Source organism: Thunnus albacares, chromosome 15 (assembly GCF_914725855.1).
Source record: "Thunnus albacares chromosome 15, fThuAlb1.1, whole genome shotgun sequence".
Lineage (NCBI taxonomy): Eukaryota > Metazoa > Chordata > Actinopteri > Scombriformes > Scombridae > Thunnus > Thunnus albacares.
This window is the reverse complement of record NC_058120.1, coordinates 23,609,900-23,630,038: the sequence shown is the minus strand read 5'-3', so window position 1 is coordinate 23,630,038 and position 20,139 is coordinate 23,609,900. Positions and strand designations below refer to the sequence as shown.

At 38.1% G+C, this 20,139-nt stretch overlaps 1 gene segment (V, D, J or C); it reads right to left on the bottom strand.

Annotated features, from left to right (window-relative positions):
- Positions 1 to 11,746: 11,746 nt before the first annotated feature.
- LOC122998928 lies at positions 11,747 to 16,902 on the bottom strand. The segment is given in 2 exon segments: positions 11,747 to 12,209; positions 15,932 to 16,902. Coding segments are annotated over 2 exon segments (453 nt in total).
- Positions 16,903 to 20,139: the final 3,237 nt, after the last annotated feature.

Sequence of the window (20,139 nt, the reverse complement as noted above, 5' to 3'; positions counted from 1 at the left end):
CATGTTAGCAATGAGTCTTCTTCCAGCTGAATGATGCAGTCACACATCACTTTATTCAGCACAAAGGAAACATGAGGTCACATGATCACATGATTTGAAGGTAGGACTGACTGTAATTCTCATTCAGTGATTATCAAATGAGAGAGGAGCACATGAAAGATGAAGTTTTTGTTTTTAGACCTGGTTTGCCATTAATTTGTGCTGATCTTCAATCTTCAAATGAACTTAAATGTTATTCAACCACAGGTCTCAGTGTTGTAGTTGTTCAGTCTGGAGATCAATTCAGTGATTGCCCCAAATTTAATTTTTGTCAGGGTTGAAAAGTAAAATGTCTGAAACATCATTTACACCATCATCAACAGTGTAAAGGCGCAGCCTCAGTGGAACATGATTGGTCACCCCTGAATTCGGCGGTTTTTGTAAACTGACAGGGCTCCGCCCACTTGTTATGTTGAATTCATTTCACTGGTTGTTCCTCATCTTCAACAACAGTTCCTCATCCTCACTAACGGTTGTTCCTCATCCTCACCAATGGTTGTTCCTTATCCTCACCAACGGTTGTTCCTCATCTTCAACAACAGTTCCTTATCCTCACCAATGGTTGTTCCTCATCTTCAACAACAGTTCCTTGTCCTCACCAATGGTTGTTCCTCATCTTCAACAACAGTTCCTCATCCTCACCAATGGTTGTTCCTCTTCCTCACCAACGGTTGTTCCTCATCTTCAACAACAGTTCCTTATCCTCACCAACGGTTGTTCCTCATCTTCAACAACAGTTCCTTATCCTCACCAATGGTTGTTCCTCATCTTCAACAACAGTTCCTTATCCTCACCAATGGTTGTTCCTCTTCCTCACCAACAGTTGTTCCTCATTTTCACCAACGGTTGTTTCTCATCTTCACCAACGGTTGTTACTCTTCCTCACCAACGGTTGTTCCTCATCCTCACCAACAGTTACTCCTCATCCTCACCAACGATTGTTCCTCATCCTCACCAACGGTTGTTCTTCATCCTCACCAACAGTTCAGTTCCTCATCCTCACTAAGGGTTGTTCCTCATCCTCATCAACGGTTGTTCCTCATCCTCACCAACGGTTACTCCTCATCCTCACTAAGGGTTGTTCCTCATCCTCATCAACGGTTTTCCTGTCCTGCTGTTGTAGCTTAGGAAATTCCTCATAAACGACTCTTCTCTGAGACACATAAAATCACAGCTTTGGTCCACCAAGGTGAGCATTTGCTTGAGGTAAATTGTATATTATGAGTTGGTGTTTGTATGCTTAGCTAACTTTAGCTATCATTTGGCTAAGCTAATGGTTATGTAGCTGCTGGCTACTTATTTCTGCTCACACAGTTAGATGTCATTGACCCATATTGGAATTGGCATGTATTATGACTAAATTTCTTGTTGTTAATTTCAGTTTGGTTGTTAGGCATGGGTATGATGCTTTCATGCTGTTGATTTGGCAACATATGAATGCTCATACTTGAGTATAGTGAGTGTTTTGGACTAAATTGGTTTTGAATATTCCCCATAGGTTCTTGTTGAAACTGTTTTAGAGAGTTGTTGGTTAAATTTTATGGTCATTTCAGAGGCTGAAGTTTGTAGTGCTGTTGAGCTGTATTGCATTATACTGAGAGGTGACACAACAACAGTATATTTCCACACACTGTCACACTCAGGAATAATTTAATCTGCCATGTTAGATCAGAACAAATATAACAGGCTAATTCTATATCTTCTTACTATCTGATGTAGTTTGACAAATACTGTGCAATTCCATAATATAGTTTGTCATTTCTAAGTTTAAGCAGACTGTATACTGTACATACAGTACTAGTCACTGATACAATGTACGATATTCTGTCCCTTTAGTATTTATCAAGTTATTCTTTTCACAGCCTGAACCAAAACGCTGCATATACACATGTGATAACATTCTGAATTGTATATACAGTAGATAGTTTGTTGAGTTCTTTCTAATGTTAATAGCTCTGTGTTTACATTTTTTATTTAGCTGTAGGCCTATTTCAGTATTGTACAGTAGTCTTATGTAAATTTTGAGAATGTGTGAACAGATTCTTGGCCAGTAACAGGCAAATACCCCCAGCCTGCCTCTCAGGATCATGAACTTGAAAACAATCAAAACAGACAGCAGGGTTTTTAGTGAGGTGGTGACGTTAAACCACATCACTGTGTACTGGCAGCACAGAAATACACAGCCGAGTCTGAACGATTCACACTTTGAATGATCAGAGCTCCTGTTTGGATGTCGTCTCTTGTAATCTTGAACTGATTTTCAAACTGCTTCTCATAGTCGGGATCACTGATGAAGGAGCTGTATCCAATTAAATTCATCAGACAGCTCCCTGTTTGCTGGTACCAGAGCATTACATATAGACCATTATCATTATGATGGCATTTGAATTCCACCCTGGCCGTTTCATTGACTATTCTTGGATGAGATGGATCAAACGTCACAGTCTTAGCTTGATCTGTAGGAAAAACAAATTTAAAAAGTGGTTATAACGAAGCCATAGTACAAAAATTACTCATAAAATTGTTGTACAAAATTAACAATACGATTAAATTTCTGTTCTTGCAGCTAATTTTATTACATTGAGGCAAGAGAGAGAGAAGAAAAATGATGATTGCTGCAGACATCCTCACAGTTTGTGCTGCTGCAGGAGAAACGCAGCTTCCTCCAATGAGAGTCTGTATAAAAAGAGACACTGCCTCTTGTGCAAATGCACACATCTCATTTACAGAATAATGATCAGGGTTTTAGTGAGGGAGTGGCATTAAACACATCACTGTGTATTGGCAGCATAGAAATACACAGTGGAGTGTGAAAGATTCACACTTTCAATGATCAGAGCTCCTCTCACTGTGTCTTTTCTTGTCAGCTTGAATTGTTCTTCAAACTGACCCTCATAGTTTGAGGAGATTTAATATCCATACCCTATGAGGGTCATAGACAGACTGTCCTTTCTTTGCTGATATATATGTAGTTCAGAGTGTAGTTTTAGATCTTACAATAAAAACAGATGAAGAGAAAAGCAAATGTGTGCACAGATGAAGACGCTGTCAAGCGCTGATGTGAGAAAAAGTATTGCCCTGAAAAAATAAGGCTCAGGATAACTAATATGTCTGTGTTGGTTATTTCATCACCATTTTCTCTTGATAAAAGCTACATGCCACGTGCTGTGCCTCCACCTAGTGGTTGAATCTATTCAGGACATTAAGTTGGATGACTGTAGGTGGCCACTTGACAAGGAGACACAAACATGGGTTGGTTTAAGTGTTGAAAAACATTTTCATTTTAGAGAACAGACTATTGCTTATTCCTGGCTTTCTTTCTTCAACATGTGCAGTAAAAGTCACTGATATCATTTTCAGTGTGGTTGAGTTCCTTCTTTCATTTGATTATATTAATGTTAGACAGGTGTCAGAACAACAAACAGCATCTCAGCTGTATGTTTTTGTCGCAGAACTTCTGTTACAGCACTGTGTAGACTGGCAGCACACAGACAGACAGCTTCATCTTTCCTCTGAACACCTGTTATTGTCAGAGACCACTGCTTCTCCTTTGTCTCTACCTGAAAGCCAGATTTAAATTCATCTTCAAAGTTTTCATTGCCAGCTATTATAGCCACTATTAACTGAAAACCTTTTTCTGTCTGTCTGTAGCAGTACAGCTATTGATAATCAGTGTTATTGTGATAGCAGAAAATTTCTGCCTGACCACTGGGAAGACTGGAGATATAACGGGGCCACTGTTCAGCACAGACACATTTTTGTCTACTGAACAGTTTGTCTCACACATTTGATCTGTCTAGCAGTTTAGGTTTGATGCAGGTGCATGTTTGATTTTCTGGCTGCCAGCTTTTTGTAAAGGAACCAGAGGAGTTGAATCACTGTGCTGACTGGCTGCACAGAAGTACTCTGCACTGTCTGTTGGGTTTATGTTGGAGATTACAAGGTGGGCTTTTTCCTTTGAATGGCCTGTTATGTTGAAATGTGCTTCAAAGTTCTTTTCAAGATTTGGGGTTTCATAATGAAGCGTTCCAATCAGGTCCATGGCCCTTTGGCCTCCTGCTGCTGACTTGCAACGGTACCAAAGCATGTAGGGATAATTGTTGTCTCCATGGTAGCAATCAAGACGGGCTTCTTCTTGTTTAGGTTTTGTCAGATGATTTACAGGTGATTGTTGGATGAAAAGTGATGATAACACAGCGTCTAGAGGAAAAACTGAAGGTAAACAAAGTTCCTGTTAGCGTCATGATAAATGTTCGACATCATGTTATAATTCTTACCTGTGAGAAAAGAGAGAAAAAACAAAGTGACAAGAAACATTTTTATTACTGGATAGAGAAAATCCTCATGTATCCATAATGTTCTCTGCGGTGGCTCAGATCTTAACTGTGACTTCAACAGAAATGAAAATATATTGGTGTGAAATTTTCCTTAATAGTAAATTTTTAATAAGGAAGGAGGAGCTTATAACTATGTTCTTGTCTGTGTGTCATCACTGCTCTCTGCTGTACAAAGTTTTGATTCTGATTCGTACAGAGCAGGTTGCTGTTGTGTGACTCATCTGAGGGGATTATTTATTTATTTTGTCTCCAAGGAAGCAACAAACATACTTGTAAACTAAGAGTTATAATGAAGCCTTACTTTCAGTGCTTTTTGTGTCACATGGTGTCAGTGGTTTCCTCTTGGTGTGCTGTTATCTGCTGGATCATTATGGAGGTTTTTGTACGAGGGAGTCACTGTCTTTATTACTGTGCATACAAGCTGCACCAAAATATTCTCCGCTGTCTTCAGGGTGACTCAGGTTCAGGATGTGAAGATAAGCGTTTTTCTCTCCATCTCCACTCACACTGAAGCGACTGTTAAATGGCGACTCAACTTTGGGGTTTCTAAAATACATGTAGGCAATCAGCTTTAGAGCTGTGTCTCCTGCTGAGCGCTGATACCAGAGAATAGTGTCATAGTTTGGGATTTCATGTGTGAAGCTCAGTTTGACTTCATCATTCGGTTTCCACAGCAGTTCACTTGGCTCCTGAAAAACTTGTTTTTCTTTACTGAGGTAAACTCCTGTAAACAGATCAAGAAACAATGTTAAGTAGAGCTATAAATCTTCTATTGTATAATGTTATACTGTAGAAATCCTATAAAATTGTACCTGCTTGGAGTTGATTTACACAATTTCATTTATTGGAAAAAAAAAAAGTATATTAAATGAAAGAACACGGACATATTTCATTTTGATTCCTCCACTACTTCTCAAAGATTTTTGATTTTTTTTTTTTTTTTTTTAGAAAAAGTGGCTTTATGAATGTACGATACCTTTCATCCAGAACACAGTGATGATGTACGTGATGAGATGAGGCATCATGTTGACTGTGAAAAACCAGCAGGGATCTCTGCTGTGCTTTGTGGATCAGAAGGAGGGACAGGAAGTGATGTAGAGAAATCAAAGCATTAATTGGTACCTTCTTTCATTTAGCTTGTCTGTCGTTTCTTTCTGTCATTTCCTCTTATTGAACCTGTCACAGAACTGTTTTTAACATACATATGACATATTGAGGCTTTTCTATCATGGTGTACTATAAAAGTTTGCTGCACAGAAATAGTCTGCTGACTTGATGGTGCTTCTGTACCAAAATATGAAGGATGGCATTTCTCCTCTATCACCACTGGAAATCAATGTGCCTTTAATAGTGATGAAAATTTTGATGCTGTGTTTGAAGGTTAATTTGACTCATTGGTTTGCCTGAACTGATCAGCTAGAAACTGTTGAAAATCTTAACTTTTATTTAGGGATATTCCTGTGGAGAGTGAAATTCTAGAGAAGCCATACACCCAAATTACTTAAAGCATTAAAGACATTGGCTTTGAGAAACAAAGGTTTTTTGGTTGTTTAATTCATAAAACTGAGATGACGATTATTTTAACAATGTGTTGATGTGTCTAAGGAAGGAAAGGGAAGTGAAGTGGAGAGAATGAAGGATGATTAGTTATCAACAAATCAGTCAAACCACAAAGTTCATTTGAGGATAATTTACTCTCGGAGGAGCGAAGGGAAGAGGTTTTTGTCACAAGCAGATGGGTGTTTGACACACTGTGCCTCCTTGGCAGCACAGAAGTATGTTGCGGTGTGTTCAAGTGCTTTTAGATCGGTTATGGAGAGTGAAACATTTTTTTTGTTTCCACTCAAATCTCCAACTAATTTGAAATGTTTCTTAAATGGCTCTTCCACGCTGTCGTTTTTGAACTTTCCATATCCATATCCAATGAGTTTCAGAGCTGTGTCTCCAGGAGACTTCTGGTACCACAGCATCACTCTGTAGTCAGTTTGTTCGTGGGTGCAGAGAAGCTGCACGTTTTCACCAGCCGTTCGGATGACAGCAGAGGGAGACTGATGGATCTGAACCCCCAGAGAGAAACCTGCAAAAGAAACAAACTCAGGGTTTATCTGCTTGAACAAAGAAAGTATAAACTTGTTAATCAAGAGAACAAACCTCATTACCTATAATATGATAAGAGAGCAGAAAACGAATCATTTTTGTTCTTTGTCCCATGCAGATGAAATTCTTTGTTTAAAAAGGATACAATGATGATGAAGGTTATGAAGAGACCACTCTGGCTATATGACTGGACTGAAAATGGGAACAAAAAGAGACATGAGGAGGAAGTGATGTAGAAATCACATGACAGAGAGCTTGACTTCAAATGACTGACGAAGGTCTTTTCAAGACCACAGATGATGAAGGATGGTGTTTAGTTAATTAGTTTAAAGGAGATCTGCCTCAGAGAGAGCAGAGGGAGACTGATGGACCACAATTACCAGAGAACAACATGATATAAGCAGAGTTTACAGATTATTCATTTCAAGATGTGAAAATAAATACAGTACATCTTATTTCACAATGAAGCAGCTGTTACCTGGTGAGTAAATGTGACACATGGAGCACTGAATTACTGTAAAGTCACTGATGAAATACAGTATCTAAGTTATTACAGGATCTCTCTTAGTTAGTTCTCACTAAACTGAATAAACAAATGAAATGTAGAGAGGAGTGGCTTCATTTAGTTGCATATAAAATTGATGTCTACGTTATTTCTTGGTAAACCCTCTTTAGTAACATTTTGGTGGGTGGTGCCATAATGCACCATTCTCCCTGAACAACCATACAGACATACTGCCACCTTATGAAAAGAAACGAAATAACCAAAACCCCTCAAATGAACCCTAAAACCCTGGTGTAACCATACAGTAGAGTATTACATTTGTTTGTTGGCAGTGCAGCCAACAAAGAAACATGGGTGTATCTAACACTCTCCTCTCCCTTTCAAACTAATAAATTGGAAAGTGTAATAAAATTAAAACAGAATAAATTAAAAATGTCACATAGCATAAAACCAACAGGAAAATACTTAAAATATAATGCTATCAGATAGGAACTAAATGCTGTACGAATGTACAAATGTCAGGATTCAGGAAACATGTTTAGAGTACAGAGCGCATATGGTGTTATTTCACATTATTGTGTGGTATTTCACAAGTATTGTGACATTATCAATGCTGTAAAAAACATTTCTCAGGCATATGTTGCACATATAACCTATACAGTATATTGCTCAGCCCCTAATACCAGAAGTAATAATAAAAGCCAACCAAAATCTATGAGTGCAATTACAAATACTCTACAAATATTAGTATTAGTATGTTGGTCTTATGAGTATGAGCTCCCTCTGTAGTTAATTAAAGAGACTGTTGTTTTGCTGGGGACTTAGAGTCTTGACCACTAATTGCTTCAATCCTTAGTGTGACTGCAGTCCGTTGTGGCAGACTGACCCTCTATGCTCCACAGCAGAGGGGTCTGGGTGACATCACTCTCATCAATTAGACCTGTCAGGGTCAACAATTACATGTCATGTTACAGGAGCAACAATAACTCCTCTGCATACAGGCAGAATGTTCAACATATAATCATTAATATAAATTTAAATCTTCCACAAGTTGGAAGAAGTAGAAGTGATCATTTTTTCTCTGTCAATAACAACAATGATGTACTGTACCTTAAAACATATCACAAACATTATGTTCTGCACATCAAAGGAATATGACAACAATACAGTATGTTGAACTGTAGGCCTACAACAAGACCTCAGAGGGGGTCAAAAATGTGTCAAAACAGTTGATAAAATCTTCAAGTCTTTGTTTTAGTTGAAGTCAGGCTGCAGGTGTTGAAGAGCCTGAACGTTTTGTCTGCCTGTCAAACAGATGAAGGGTTTTTGTAGTGAGCTGAGGGGAATCTGCAGCACTGTGCTAACTGGCAGCACAGAAATACACAGCACTGTCACTTAATGAAACATTAGATATAGTCAGGTTTGAATGTTTGCTGCCATCTCCATCAAAGCTGATTTTTCCTTTCACGTCTTCCTCGGGGTTTTGGACGTTCAGGTTTAGATATCCCAGGTACTTCAGAGATTTGGATTTGTCCTGTTTGTACCAGAGAATGTTATCATAGCTTGTTATGCTGTGTGAGCAGTAGATCTCACTGACAACAGATTCACCAGTTCTCTTAATGATGAATGGAGGTGTTTGGAGGACACTGGCGGTATGAGAGACGCCTGTGGAAACAGAACGGATGACATTTTAAAAACTGAAATCATTAACTGTGCAGAGTCATACTCAGTTTGAAATACTCATGTTTTTCTCACCATTATTCCCCGGCAGATGAAGGAAACAAAACATGAAGACCATGAACATCATATTAAAGAAGTTTAGATGTGAGACTCACTACTAGCTTTACTTTCAGACCCTTTTAGTTCAGCACCTGTGGACATGAGCACATCACTGTCACAGTAAAATGGAAAGGGGAGGTGTCAGATATGTACATCACAGCTTTCACATTGTCAGCAGGATGTATCATTATGTTGATATTGTGATGTGTGGAAGTCTTAATACCTATTTCATTTGCTGACGTTTGTTTCCCCCTGCTGGACTGAAAAATACTGTACTGTAGGTTTGGGTGAGTGAAGTGATAGTCATTTTAATTCAGAGCAGCAGTTTGTGGGAACTTATCAGTGATCTCCTCTGCTAATACATTTGACATACTGACCACACATAAAAATAGAACCTGTAGCTAATTGTCTCTTTTTATACTTTATTGACTCATTTCTTTTTAGGTATTTTTCGATTTTTGTCAATCAGGCTTTTCAGTGGAAAATGTTATTGTCCCATGATGTAACAGTGAATAAGAGGCTTGTCAATGAATATGATTAAATTGCTTCTTCTGGCAGCTGTCTGTACCAGTACATCTGGTAAAATAAATCACCATTGGTGTGGTTGCAGTGTATTGTTGCATTGTCTCCCTTATCTCTCCACAGTATGGAGGTCTGGGTGACATCACTCCTGTCAGTTAGAACTGTGTAAATAGCAGTGAAGGTTATGATGTGTGAAAATTTAGATTCTCATTGAGTCGACCATCTTTAAACCACTGTCAACTTTTGCTGCCACCTAGGGCTACAACTAACAATTATTTATATTATCAATTAATCTGCTGGGGGTTTTTTTTCTCTCAATCAATGGTTTGGCCTGTAAAATGTCAAAAATGGGAACAAATGACAGCTGTAATTTTCCAGTGTCAAAAATGATGTCTTCAGATGTCACCAACCAACAGTCCAAAACACAAATGTATTCAATTTACTGTCATGTATGACAAAGAAAAGCATTAAATCATCACATTTGAGAAGCTGAAACCAGACAGTTTTTGTTCAGCTGCTCATACTTCTCACATCAATATGTTTGCTGACAGCACAAAAATACACACCGTTGTCCTGCAGCTTCAAATTATTCACAGTGAGAGTCCCGGTCTATTTATTATCTTTGATGGCTAAGTATTTGTTTTTAAGGCCCCCCCCAACGCCCTTCCTTTTGGACAAATGTTTTGTATTGCATACATGTGAACGTTAAAATATTTTACTCAAATCCACTGATACTGAAAGATAGACAGCCCAGTTTTGTAGTCAGAATTTGAGGTTGCATGTACCATCAGGCCATGTTTCCATGTTAATAAATAATTATTATAAATAAGTATAAAACCTACACGTCTCTTATACTGTTACACTGTTTAGTTTTTTTTACCTTGAAGCCACAGAGACGAGACTATAAATGTAATGCAAATTTGAGTCATCGTAGTGATCTTCTTATTATGAGATCCAGCCACAGTAGACATGCTGAATGACTGAGGCTGTTTTTTATAAAGGGAGGTGGGAAGTTAAAGGCGTTGCTCCACAGAAAGGACCTCCCATTAAAATCGCTGATCTCATTCACAAGATAGACCAACATTGGTTAGAATGGTTTATTCCAGGTGCAAAGAGGCTGTGAGCTGTAATACAAAGATTAAAAATGTGATGAGGTTTTTGTACTGAGGAGCAGCGATATGTAGCACTGTGTAATCTAGCAGCACAGAAGTAAACTGCACTGCTGCTCAGGTTCAGTCCTTCAATTGTTAATGTGCAGGTCTGGTCTTGGTCTGCACTCCCTTCGATCTTCACACCCGTTCCAGTCTCTGGGTTTGCACTGGTTTTGAACATGTATCCCAAGAACTGTAGTTGTCTGTCCTCTAATTGTTTGTACCAGAGGATTTGATTGTAGTTTTGAATACTGTGTGAACAGCTAATTTCGGCTTGGTCTTCAGGTTTTTTGTACATATCAGCTGGAGTCTGGTGCACTTGGTCACTGAGAGAGGAACCTGTAGAAAAAGGATCAAGAAAAAATACACAATAATATACAATCTTTGGGTATGAGGGTGAGTAAATAAATGGAAAAGTAAAAGAACGCTCTGCAGGAGTTTTGGATGATAACCTGTGAACAGAATTTGAAAAAATGTTTTGTTACTTTACCTGAAACCAGTATGACATTAAAGGTTACGCAGAAGAAAACTATCATCTTGATGTGTTTCATAACTAAATTTAAGAACATTCTTGTCATTGGTTCTGTGTTTTTATCACTGTTCATGCAGTTCTACTGATTATTCACTCTGCTATTTCTGGGTAAACCCTCTTTAGAAACATTTTGGTGGGTGGTGCCATAATGCAGCGTCCTCTTCCTGAACAACCACACAGACATGCTGCCACCTTATGAAAAGAAAGAAAATAACCAAGACCCCTAAAATGAACCATAAAACCCTGGTGCAACACTACAGTAGAGTATTACGTTTGTTTGTTGGCAGTGCAGTTTTTCTAAAAGTCAGGTTTGTTTTTGTGAAGATGTTACTTTTTTCTTTAGAGTCAATACTTTAATATTTCATGAAATTAATTAACCATTAACAATAATGACAATCTGTTCATGCTGACTATATGACCACCACACACATACTGTATGTACATGTATGTAGAAGATACTGACAAAAACTCCTGTCTTTGGAAACATCATTAACATTAAAAGGCAAAACACCTTTAACAGCATGAGTAAACATTCCCATCTCAGGCTTAGTTTCTGTGTGGTGTTAGTTTGTGTATTTAAATGACCTCAATTAAGCTAGTGATGGAAAAAGTGATCATTTTTTTCTCTCAGTGAATAACCACAATGATGTACCATACCCACAATAGTGCCAGATTCCATCCATCTTGTAGCTGATCAGACAATATTACAAACATTATGTTCTGCACATCAAAGGATTATGACGACAATACAGTATGTTTAACTGTGGGCCTGCAACAGGACCTCAGAGGGGGGCAAAAATGTGTCAAAACAATTGATAAAATCTTCAAGTCTTGGTTTAGTTGAAGTCAGGCTGCAGGTGTTGAAGAGCCTGAACATTTTGTCTGCCTGTCAAACAGATGAAGGGTTTTTGTAGTGAGCTGAGGGGAATCTGCAGCACTGTGCTGACTGGCAGTACAGAAATACACAGCACTGTCACTTAATGAAACATTAGATATAGTCAGGTTTGAATGTTTGCTGCCATCTCCATCAAAGCTGATTTTTCCTTTCACGTCTTCCTCCGGATATGGGGATTTCAGGTTTAGATATCCCAGGTACTTCAGAGATTTGGATTTGTCCTGTTTGTACCAGAGAATGCGATCATAATTTGTTATGCTGTGTGAGCAGTAGATCTCACTGACAACAGATTCACCAGTTCTCTTAATGATGAATGGAGGTGTTTGGAGGACACTGGCGGTATGAGAGACGCCTGTGGAAACAGAACGGATGACATTTTAAAAACTGAAATCATTAACTGTGCAGAGTCATACTCAGTTTGAAATACTCATGTTTTTCTCACCATTATTCCCCGGCAGATGAAGGAAATAAAACATGCAGACCATGAACATCATATTAAAGAAGTTTAGATATGAGACTCACTACTAGTTTTACTTTCAGACCCTGTTAGTTCAGCACCTGTGGACACGAGCACATCACTGTCACAGTAAAATGGAAAGGGGAGGTGTCAGATATGTACATCACAGCTTTCACATTGTCAGCAGGATGTATCATTATGTTGATATTGTGATGTGTGGAAGTCTTAATACCTATTTCATTTGCTGACGTTTGTTTCCCCCTGCTGGACTGAAAAATACTGTACTGTAGGTTTGGGTGAGTGAAGGTTTTGTGAAATCATTTTTTTCATCAACTTCATAGGAATTTACTAACAAAGTGGCTGATAGTCATTTTAATTCAGAGCAGCAGTTTGTGGGAACTTATCAGTAAACTCCTCTGCTAATACATTTGACATACTGACCACAGACACATAAAAATAGAACCTGTAGCTAATTGTCTCTTTTTATACTTTATTGATTCATTTCTTTTTAGGTATTGTTCGATTTTTGTCAATCAGGCTTTTCAGTGGAAAATGTTATTGTCCCATGATGTAACAGTGAATAAGAGGCTTGTCAATGAATATGATTAAATTGCATCTTCTGGCAGCTGTCTGTACCAGTACATCTGGTAAAATAAATCACCATTGGTGTGGTTGCAGTGTATTGTTGCATTGTCTCCCTTGTCTCTCCACAGTATGGAGGTCTGGGTGACATCACTCCTGTCAGTTAGAACTGTGTAAATAGCAGTGAAGGTTACGATGTGTGAAAATTTAGATTCTCATTGAGTCGACCATCTTTAAACCACTGTCAACTTTTGCTGCCACCTAGGGCTACAACTAACAATTATTTATATTATCAATTAATCTGCTGGGGGGTTTTTTTCTCTCAATCAATGGTTTGGCCTATAAAATGTCAAAAATGGGAACAAATGACAGCTGTAATTTTCCAGTGTCAAAAATGATGTCTTCAGATGTCACCAACCAACAGTCCAAAACACAAATGTATTCAATTTACTGTCATGTATGACAAAGAAAAGCATTAAATCATCACATTTGAGAAGCTGAAACCAGACAGTTTTTGTTCAGCTGCTCATACTTCTCACATCATCATGTTTGCTGACAGCACAAAAATACACACCGTTGTCCTGCAGCTTCAAATTATTCACAGTGAGAGTCCCGGTCTGTTTATTATCTTTGATGGCTAAGTATTTGTTTTTAAGGCCCCCCCCCCAACGCCCTTCCTTTTGGACAAATGTTTTGTATTGCATACATGTGAACATTAAAATATTTTACTCAAATCCACTGATACTGAAAGATAGACAGCCCAGTTTTGTAGTCAGAATTTGAGGTTGCATGTACCATCAGGCCATGTTTCCATGTTAATAAATAATTATTATAAATAAGTATAAAACCTACACGTCTCTTATACTGTTACACTGTTTAGTTTTTTTTTTTTACCTTGAAGCCACAGAGACGAGACTATGAATGTAATGCAAATTTGAGTCATCATAGTGATCTTCTTAATATGAGATCCAGCCACAGTAGACATGCTGAATGACTGAGGCTGTTTTTTATAAAGGGAGGTGGGAAGTTAAAGGCGTTGCTCCACAGAAAGGACCTCCCATTAAAATCGCTGATCTCATTCACAAGATAGACCAACATTGGTTAGAGTGGTTTATTCCAGGTGCAAAGAGGCTGTGAGCTGTAATACAAAGATTAAAAATGTGATGAGGTTTTTGTACTGAGGAGCAGCGATATGTAGCACTGTGTAATCTAGCAGCACAGAAGTAAACTGCACTGCTGCTCAGGTTCAGTCCTTCAATTGTTAATGTGCAGGTCTGGTCTTTATCTGCACTCCCCTCGATCTTCACACCCATTCCAGTCTCTGGGTTTGCACTGGTTTTGAACATGTATCCCAAGAACTGTAGCTGTCTGTCCTCTAATTGTTTGTACCAGAGGATTCGCTCATAGTTTTGAATACTGTGTGAACAGCTAATTTCGGCTTGGTCTCCAAGTTTGTTGTACATATCAGCTGGAATCTGGTGGACTTGGTCACTGAGAGAGGAACCTGTAGAAAAAGGATCAAGAAAAAATACACAATAATATACAATCTTTGGGTATGAGGGTGAGTAAATAAATGGGAAAGTAAAAGAACGCTCTGCAGGAGTTTTGGATGATAACCTGTGAACAGAATTTGAAAAAAATGTTTTGTTACTTTACCTGAAACCAGTATGACATTAAAGGTTATGCAGAAGAAAACTATCATCTTGATGTGTTTCATAACTAAATTTTAGAACATTCTTGTTATTGGTTCTGTGTTTTTATCACTGTTCATGCAGTTCTACTGATTATTCACTCTGCTATTTCTGGGTAAACCCTCTTTAGAAACATTTTGGTGGGTGGTGCCATAATGCAGCGTCCTCTTCCTGAACAACCACACAGACATGCTGCCACCTTATGAAAAGAAAGAAAATAACCAAGACCCCTAAAATGAACCATAAAACCCTGGTGCAACACTACAGTAGAGTATTACGTTTGTTTGTTGGCAGTGCATTTTTTCTAAAAGTCAGGTTTGTTTTTGTGAAGATGTTACTTTTTTCTTTAGAGTCAATACTTTAATATTTCATGAAATTAATTAACCATTAACAATAATGACAATCTGTTCATGCTGACGATATGACCACCACACACATACTGTATGTACATGTATGTAGAAGATACTGACAAAAACTCCTGTCTTTGGAAACATCATTAACATTAAAAGGCAAAACACCTTTAACAGCATGAGAAAACATTCCCATCTCAGGCTTAGTTTCTGTCTGGTGTTAGTTTGTGTATTTAAATGACCTCAATTAAGCTAGTGATGGAAAAAGTGATCATTTTTTTCTCTCAGTGAATAACCACAATGATGTACCATACCCACAATAGTGCCAGATTCCATCCATCTTGTAGCTGATCAGACAATATTACAAACATTATGTTCTGCACATCAAAGGATTATGACGACAATACAGTATGTTTAACTGTGGGCCTACAACAGGACCTCAGAGGGGGTCAAAAATGTGTCAAAACAGTTGATAAAATCTTCAAGTCTTGGTTTAGTTGAAGTCAGGCTGCAGGTGTTGAAGAGCCTGAACATTTTGTCTGCCTGTCAAACAGATGAAGGGTTTTTGTAGTGAGCTGAGGGGAATCTGCAGCACTGTGCTAACTGGCAGCACAGAAATACACAGCACTGTCACTTAATGAAACATTAGATATAGTCAGGTTTGAATGTTTGCTGCCATCTCCATCAAAGCTGATTTTTCCTTTCACGTCTTCCTCGGGGTTTTGGAAGTTCAGGTTTAGATATCCCAGAAACTTCAGAGATTTGGATTTGTCCTGTTTGTACCAGAGAATGCGATCATAGTTAGTTATGCTGTGTGAGCAGTAGATCTCACTGACAACAGATTCACCAGTTCTCTTAATAATGAATGGAGGTGTTTGGAGGACACTGGAGGTATGAGAGACGCCTGTGGAAACAGAACGGATGACATTTTAAAAACTGAAATCATTAACTGTGCAGAGTCATACTCAGTTTGAAATACTCATGTTTTTCTCACCGTTATTCCCCGGCAGATGAAGGAAACAAAACATGAAGACCATGAACATCATATTAAAGAAGTTTAGATGTGAGACTCACTACTAGCTTTACTTTCAGACCCTTTTAGTTCAGCACCTGTGGACACGAGCAAATCACTGTCACAGTAAAATGGAAAGGGGAGGTGTCAGATATGTACATCACAGCTTTCACATTGTCAGCAGGATGTATCATTATGTTGATATTGTGATGTGTGGAAGTCTTAATACCTATTTCATTTGCTGACGTTTGTTTCCCCCTGCTGGACTGAAAAATACTGTACTGTAGGTGTGTGCCACAGTAGACATGCTGAATGACAGAGGCTGTTTTTTATAAAGGGAGGTGGGAAGTTAAAGGCGTTGGCCCACAGAAAGGACCTCCCATTAAAATCGCTGATCTCATTCACAAGAAAATCCAACATTGGTTAGAATGGTTTATTCCAGGTGCAAAGAGGCTGTGAGCTGTAATACAGAGATGAAAAACTGTGATGAGGTTTTTGTACTGAGGAGCAGCGATATGTAGCACTGTGTAATCTAGCAGCACAGAAGTAAACTGCACTGCTGTTCAGGTTCAGTCTTTCAATTGTTAATGTGCAGATCTGGTTTTTCTCTGCACTCCCCTCGATCTTCACACCCATTCCAGTCTCTGGTTTTCCATTGCTTGCATACAAGTATCCCAAGAACTGTAGCTGCCTGTCCTCTAATTGTTTGTACCAGAGGATTTGATCGTAGTTTTCATTACTGTGTGAACAGCTAATTTTGGCTTGGTCTCCAGGTTTGTAGTACATATCAGCTGGAATCTGGTGGACTTGGTCACTGAGAGAGGAACCTGTAGAAAAAGGATCAAGAAAAAATACACAATAATATACAATCTTTGGGTATGAGGGTGAGTAAATAAATATGAAAGTAGAAGAACATTCTGCAGGAGTTTTGGATGATAACCTGTGAACAGAATTTGAAAAAATGCTTTGATACTTTACCTGAAACCAGTATGACATTAAAGGTTATGCAGAAGAAAACTATCATCTTGATGTGTTTCATAACTAAATTTAAGAACATTCTTGTCATTGGTTCTGTGTTTTTATCACTGTTCATGCCGTTCTACTGATTATTCACTCTGCTATTTCTGGGTAAACCCTCTTTAGAAACATTTTGGTGGGTGGTGCCATAATGCAGCGTCCTCTTCCTGAACAACCACACAGACATGCTGCCACCTTATGAAAAGAAACTAAATAACCAAGACCCCTAAAATGAACCATAAAACCCTGGTGCAACACTACAGTGGAGTATTACATTTGTTTGTTGGCAGTGCATTTTTTCTAAAAGTCAGGTTTGTTTTTGTGAAGATGTTACTTTTTTCTTGAGAGTCAATGCTTTAATATTTCATGAAGTTAATTAACCATTAACGTGAATGACAATCTTTTCATGCTGACGATATGACCACCACACACATACTGTATGTACATGTATGTAGAAGATACTGACAAAAACTCCTGTCTTTGGAAACATCATTAACATTAAAAGACAAAACACCTTTAACTGCATGAGAAAACATTCCCATCTCAGGCTTAGTTTCTGTCTGGTGTTAGTTTGTGTATTCAAATGACCTCAATTAAGCTAGCGATGGAAAAAGTGATCATTTTTTCTCTCAGTGAATAACCACAATGATGTACCATACCTACAATACAGAGCAGAGAGCTTAATCAGAAATTAAATTAGTTCACATATGCACTATTCTTTATACAATCATATTTACATACATTAAATTGTCCATACATGCCTCTTTCATATTATCATGAGTAATAATGATTTATCCCATATAATTTTGTTTGCATGATATTGTTAGCCAACTTGTTATGATGCCTGAAAAAGCTTTCAACAATTGAAGCTTTATTTTTTGTGTTGGGATGTAGTTTTAGTAGTAACCGCTTGTATACAGTAGTAAAACGGATTGAAACCCTAATACAGCGGTTTTTGAGCAGTATTTCAAGTCCTCTGTGCCACTGTGATCCCTAACACACAGCACAGAAATACTTCTGGCACCATATTCTAACCTAACCCTAACCCATGTTAATAAATAATTATAATAAATAACTATAAAACCTACACATTTTATACTTTTTAGTTTTTGTACCTTTAAGCCACAGGGACAAGACTACAAATGTGATGAGAATTTAAGTCATCATAGTGATCTTCTTAATATGAGATCCAGCCACAGTAAACATGCTGAATGACTGAGGCTGTTTTTTATAAAGGGAGGTGGGAAGTTAAAGGCATTGCTCCACAGAAAGGACCTCCTATTAAAATCGCTGATCTCATTCACAAGAAAAACCAACATTGGTTAGAATGGTTTATTCCAGGTGCAAAGAGGCTATGAGCTGTAATACAGAGATGAAAAAATGTGATGAGGTTTTTGTACTGAGGAGCAGCGATATGTAGCACTGTGTAATCTAGCAGCACAGAAGTAAACTGCACTGCTGTTCAGGTTCAGTCCTTCAATTGTTAATGTGCAGGTCTGGCCTTTATCTGCATTCCCCTCGATCTTCACACCCATTCCGGTCTCTGGGAATCCATTGCTTGCTGACATGTATCCCAAGAACTGTAGCTGCCTGTCCTCTAATTGTTTGTACCAGAGGATTCGATTGTAGTTTTGAATACTGTGTGAACAGCTAATTTTGGCTTGGTCTTCAGGTTTTTTGTACATATCAGCTGGAATCTGGTGGACTTGGTCACTGAGAGAGGAACCTGTAGAAAAAGGATCAAGAAAAAATACACAATAAAATGCAATCTTTGGGTATGAGGGTGAGTAAATAAATATGAAAGTAGAAGAACATTCTGCAGGAGTTTTGAATGATAACCTGTGAACAGAATTTGAAAAAATGTTTTGTTACTTTACCTGAAACCAGTATGACATTAAAGGTTACGCAGAAGAAAACTATCATCTTGATGTGTCTTATAACTAAATTTAAGAACATTCTTGTCATTGGTTCTGTGTTTTTATCACCGTTCATGCAGTTCTACTGATTATTCACTCTGCTATTTCTGGGTAAACCCTCATTAGGAACATTTTGGTGGGTGGTGCCATAATGCAGCGTCCTCTTCCTGAACAACCACACAGACATGCTGCCACCTTATGAAAAGAAAGAAAATAACCAAGACCCCTAAAATGAACCATAAAACCCTGGTGTAACACTACAGTAGAGTATTACGTTTGTTTGTTGGCAGTGCATTTTTTCTAAAAGTCAGGTTTGTTTTTGTGAAGATGTTACTTGTTTCTTGAGAGTCAATGCTTTAATTTTTCATTAAGTTAAGTTTCATGCTGACTATATGACCACCACACACAGCAGAGAGCTTAATCAGAAATTAAATTAGTTTACATATGCACTATTCTTTATACAATCATATTTACATACATTAAATTGTCCATACCTGCCTCTTTCATATTATCATGAGTAATAATGGTTTATCCCATATAATTTTTTTTCCATGATATTGTTAGCCAACTTGTTATGATGCTTGAAAAAGCTTTCAACAATTGAAGCTTTATTTTTTGTAATAGGATGTAGTTTTAGTAGTAACCGCTTGTATACAGTAGTAAAATGGATTGAAACCCTAATACAGCGGTTTTTGAGCAGTATTTCAAGTCCTCTGTGCCACTGTGATCCCTAACACACAGCACAGAAATACTTCTGGCACCATATTCTAACCTAACCCTAACCCATGTTAATAAATAATTATAATAAATAACTATAAAACCTACACATCTTATACTTTTTAGTTTTTGTACCTTTAAGCCACAGGGACGAGACTACAAATGTGATGAGAATTTGAGTCATTATAGTGATCTTCTTAATATGAGATCCAGCCACAGTAAACATGCTGAATGACTGAGGCTGTTTTTTATAAAGGGAGGTGGGAAGTTAAAGGCGTTGCTCCACAGAAAGGACCTCCCATTAAAATCGCTGATCTCATTCACAAGAAAAACCAACATTGGTTAGAATGGTTTATTCCAGGTGCAAAGAGGCTGTGAGCTGTAATACAGAGATGAAAAAATGTGATGAGGTTTTTGTACTGAGGAGCAGCGATATGTAGCACTGTGTAATCTAGCAGCACAGAAGTAAACTGCACTGCTGTTCAGGTTCAGTCCTTCAATTGTTAATGTGCAGGTCTGGTTTTTCTCTGCACTCCCCTC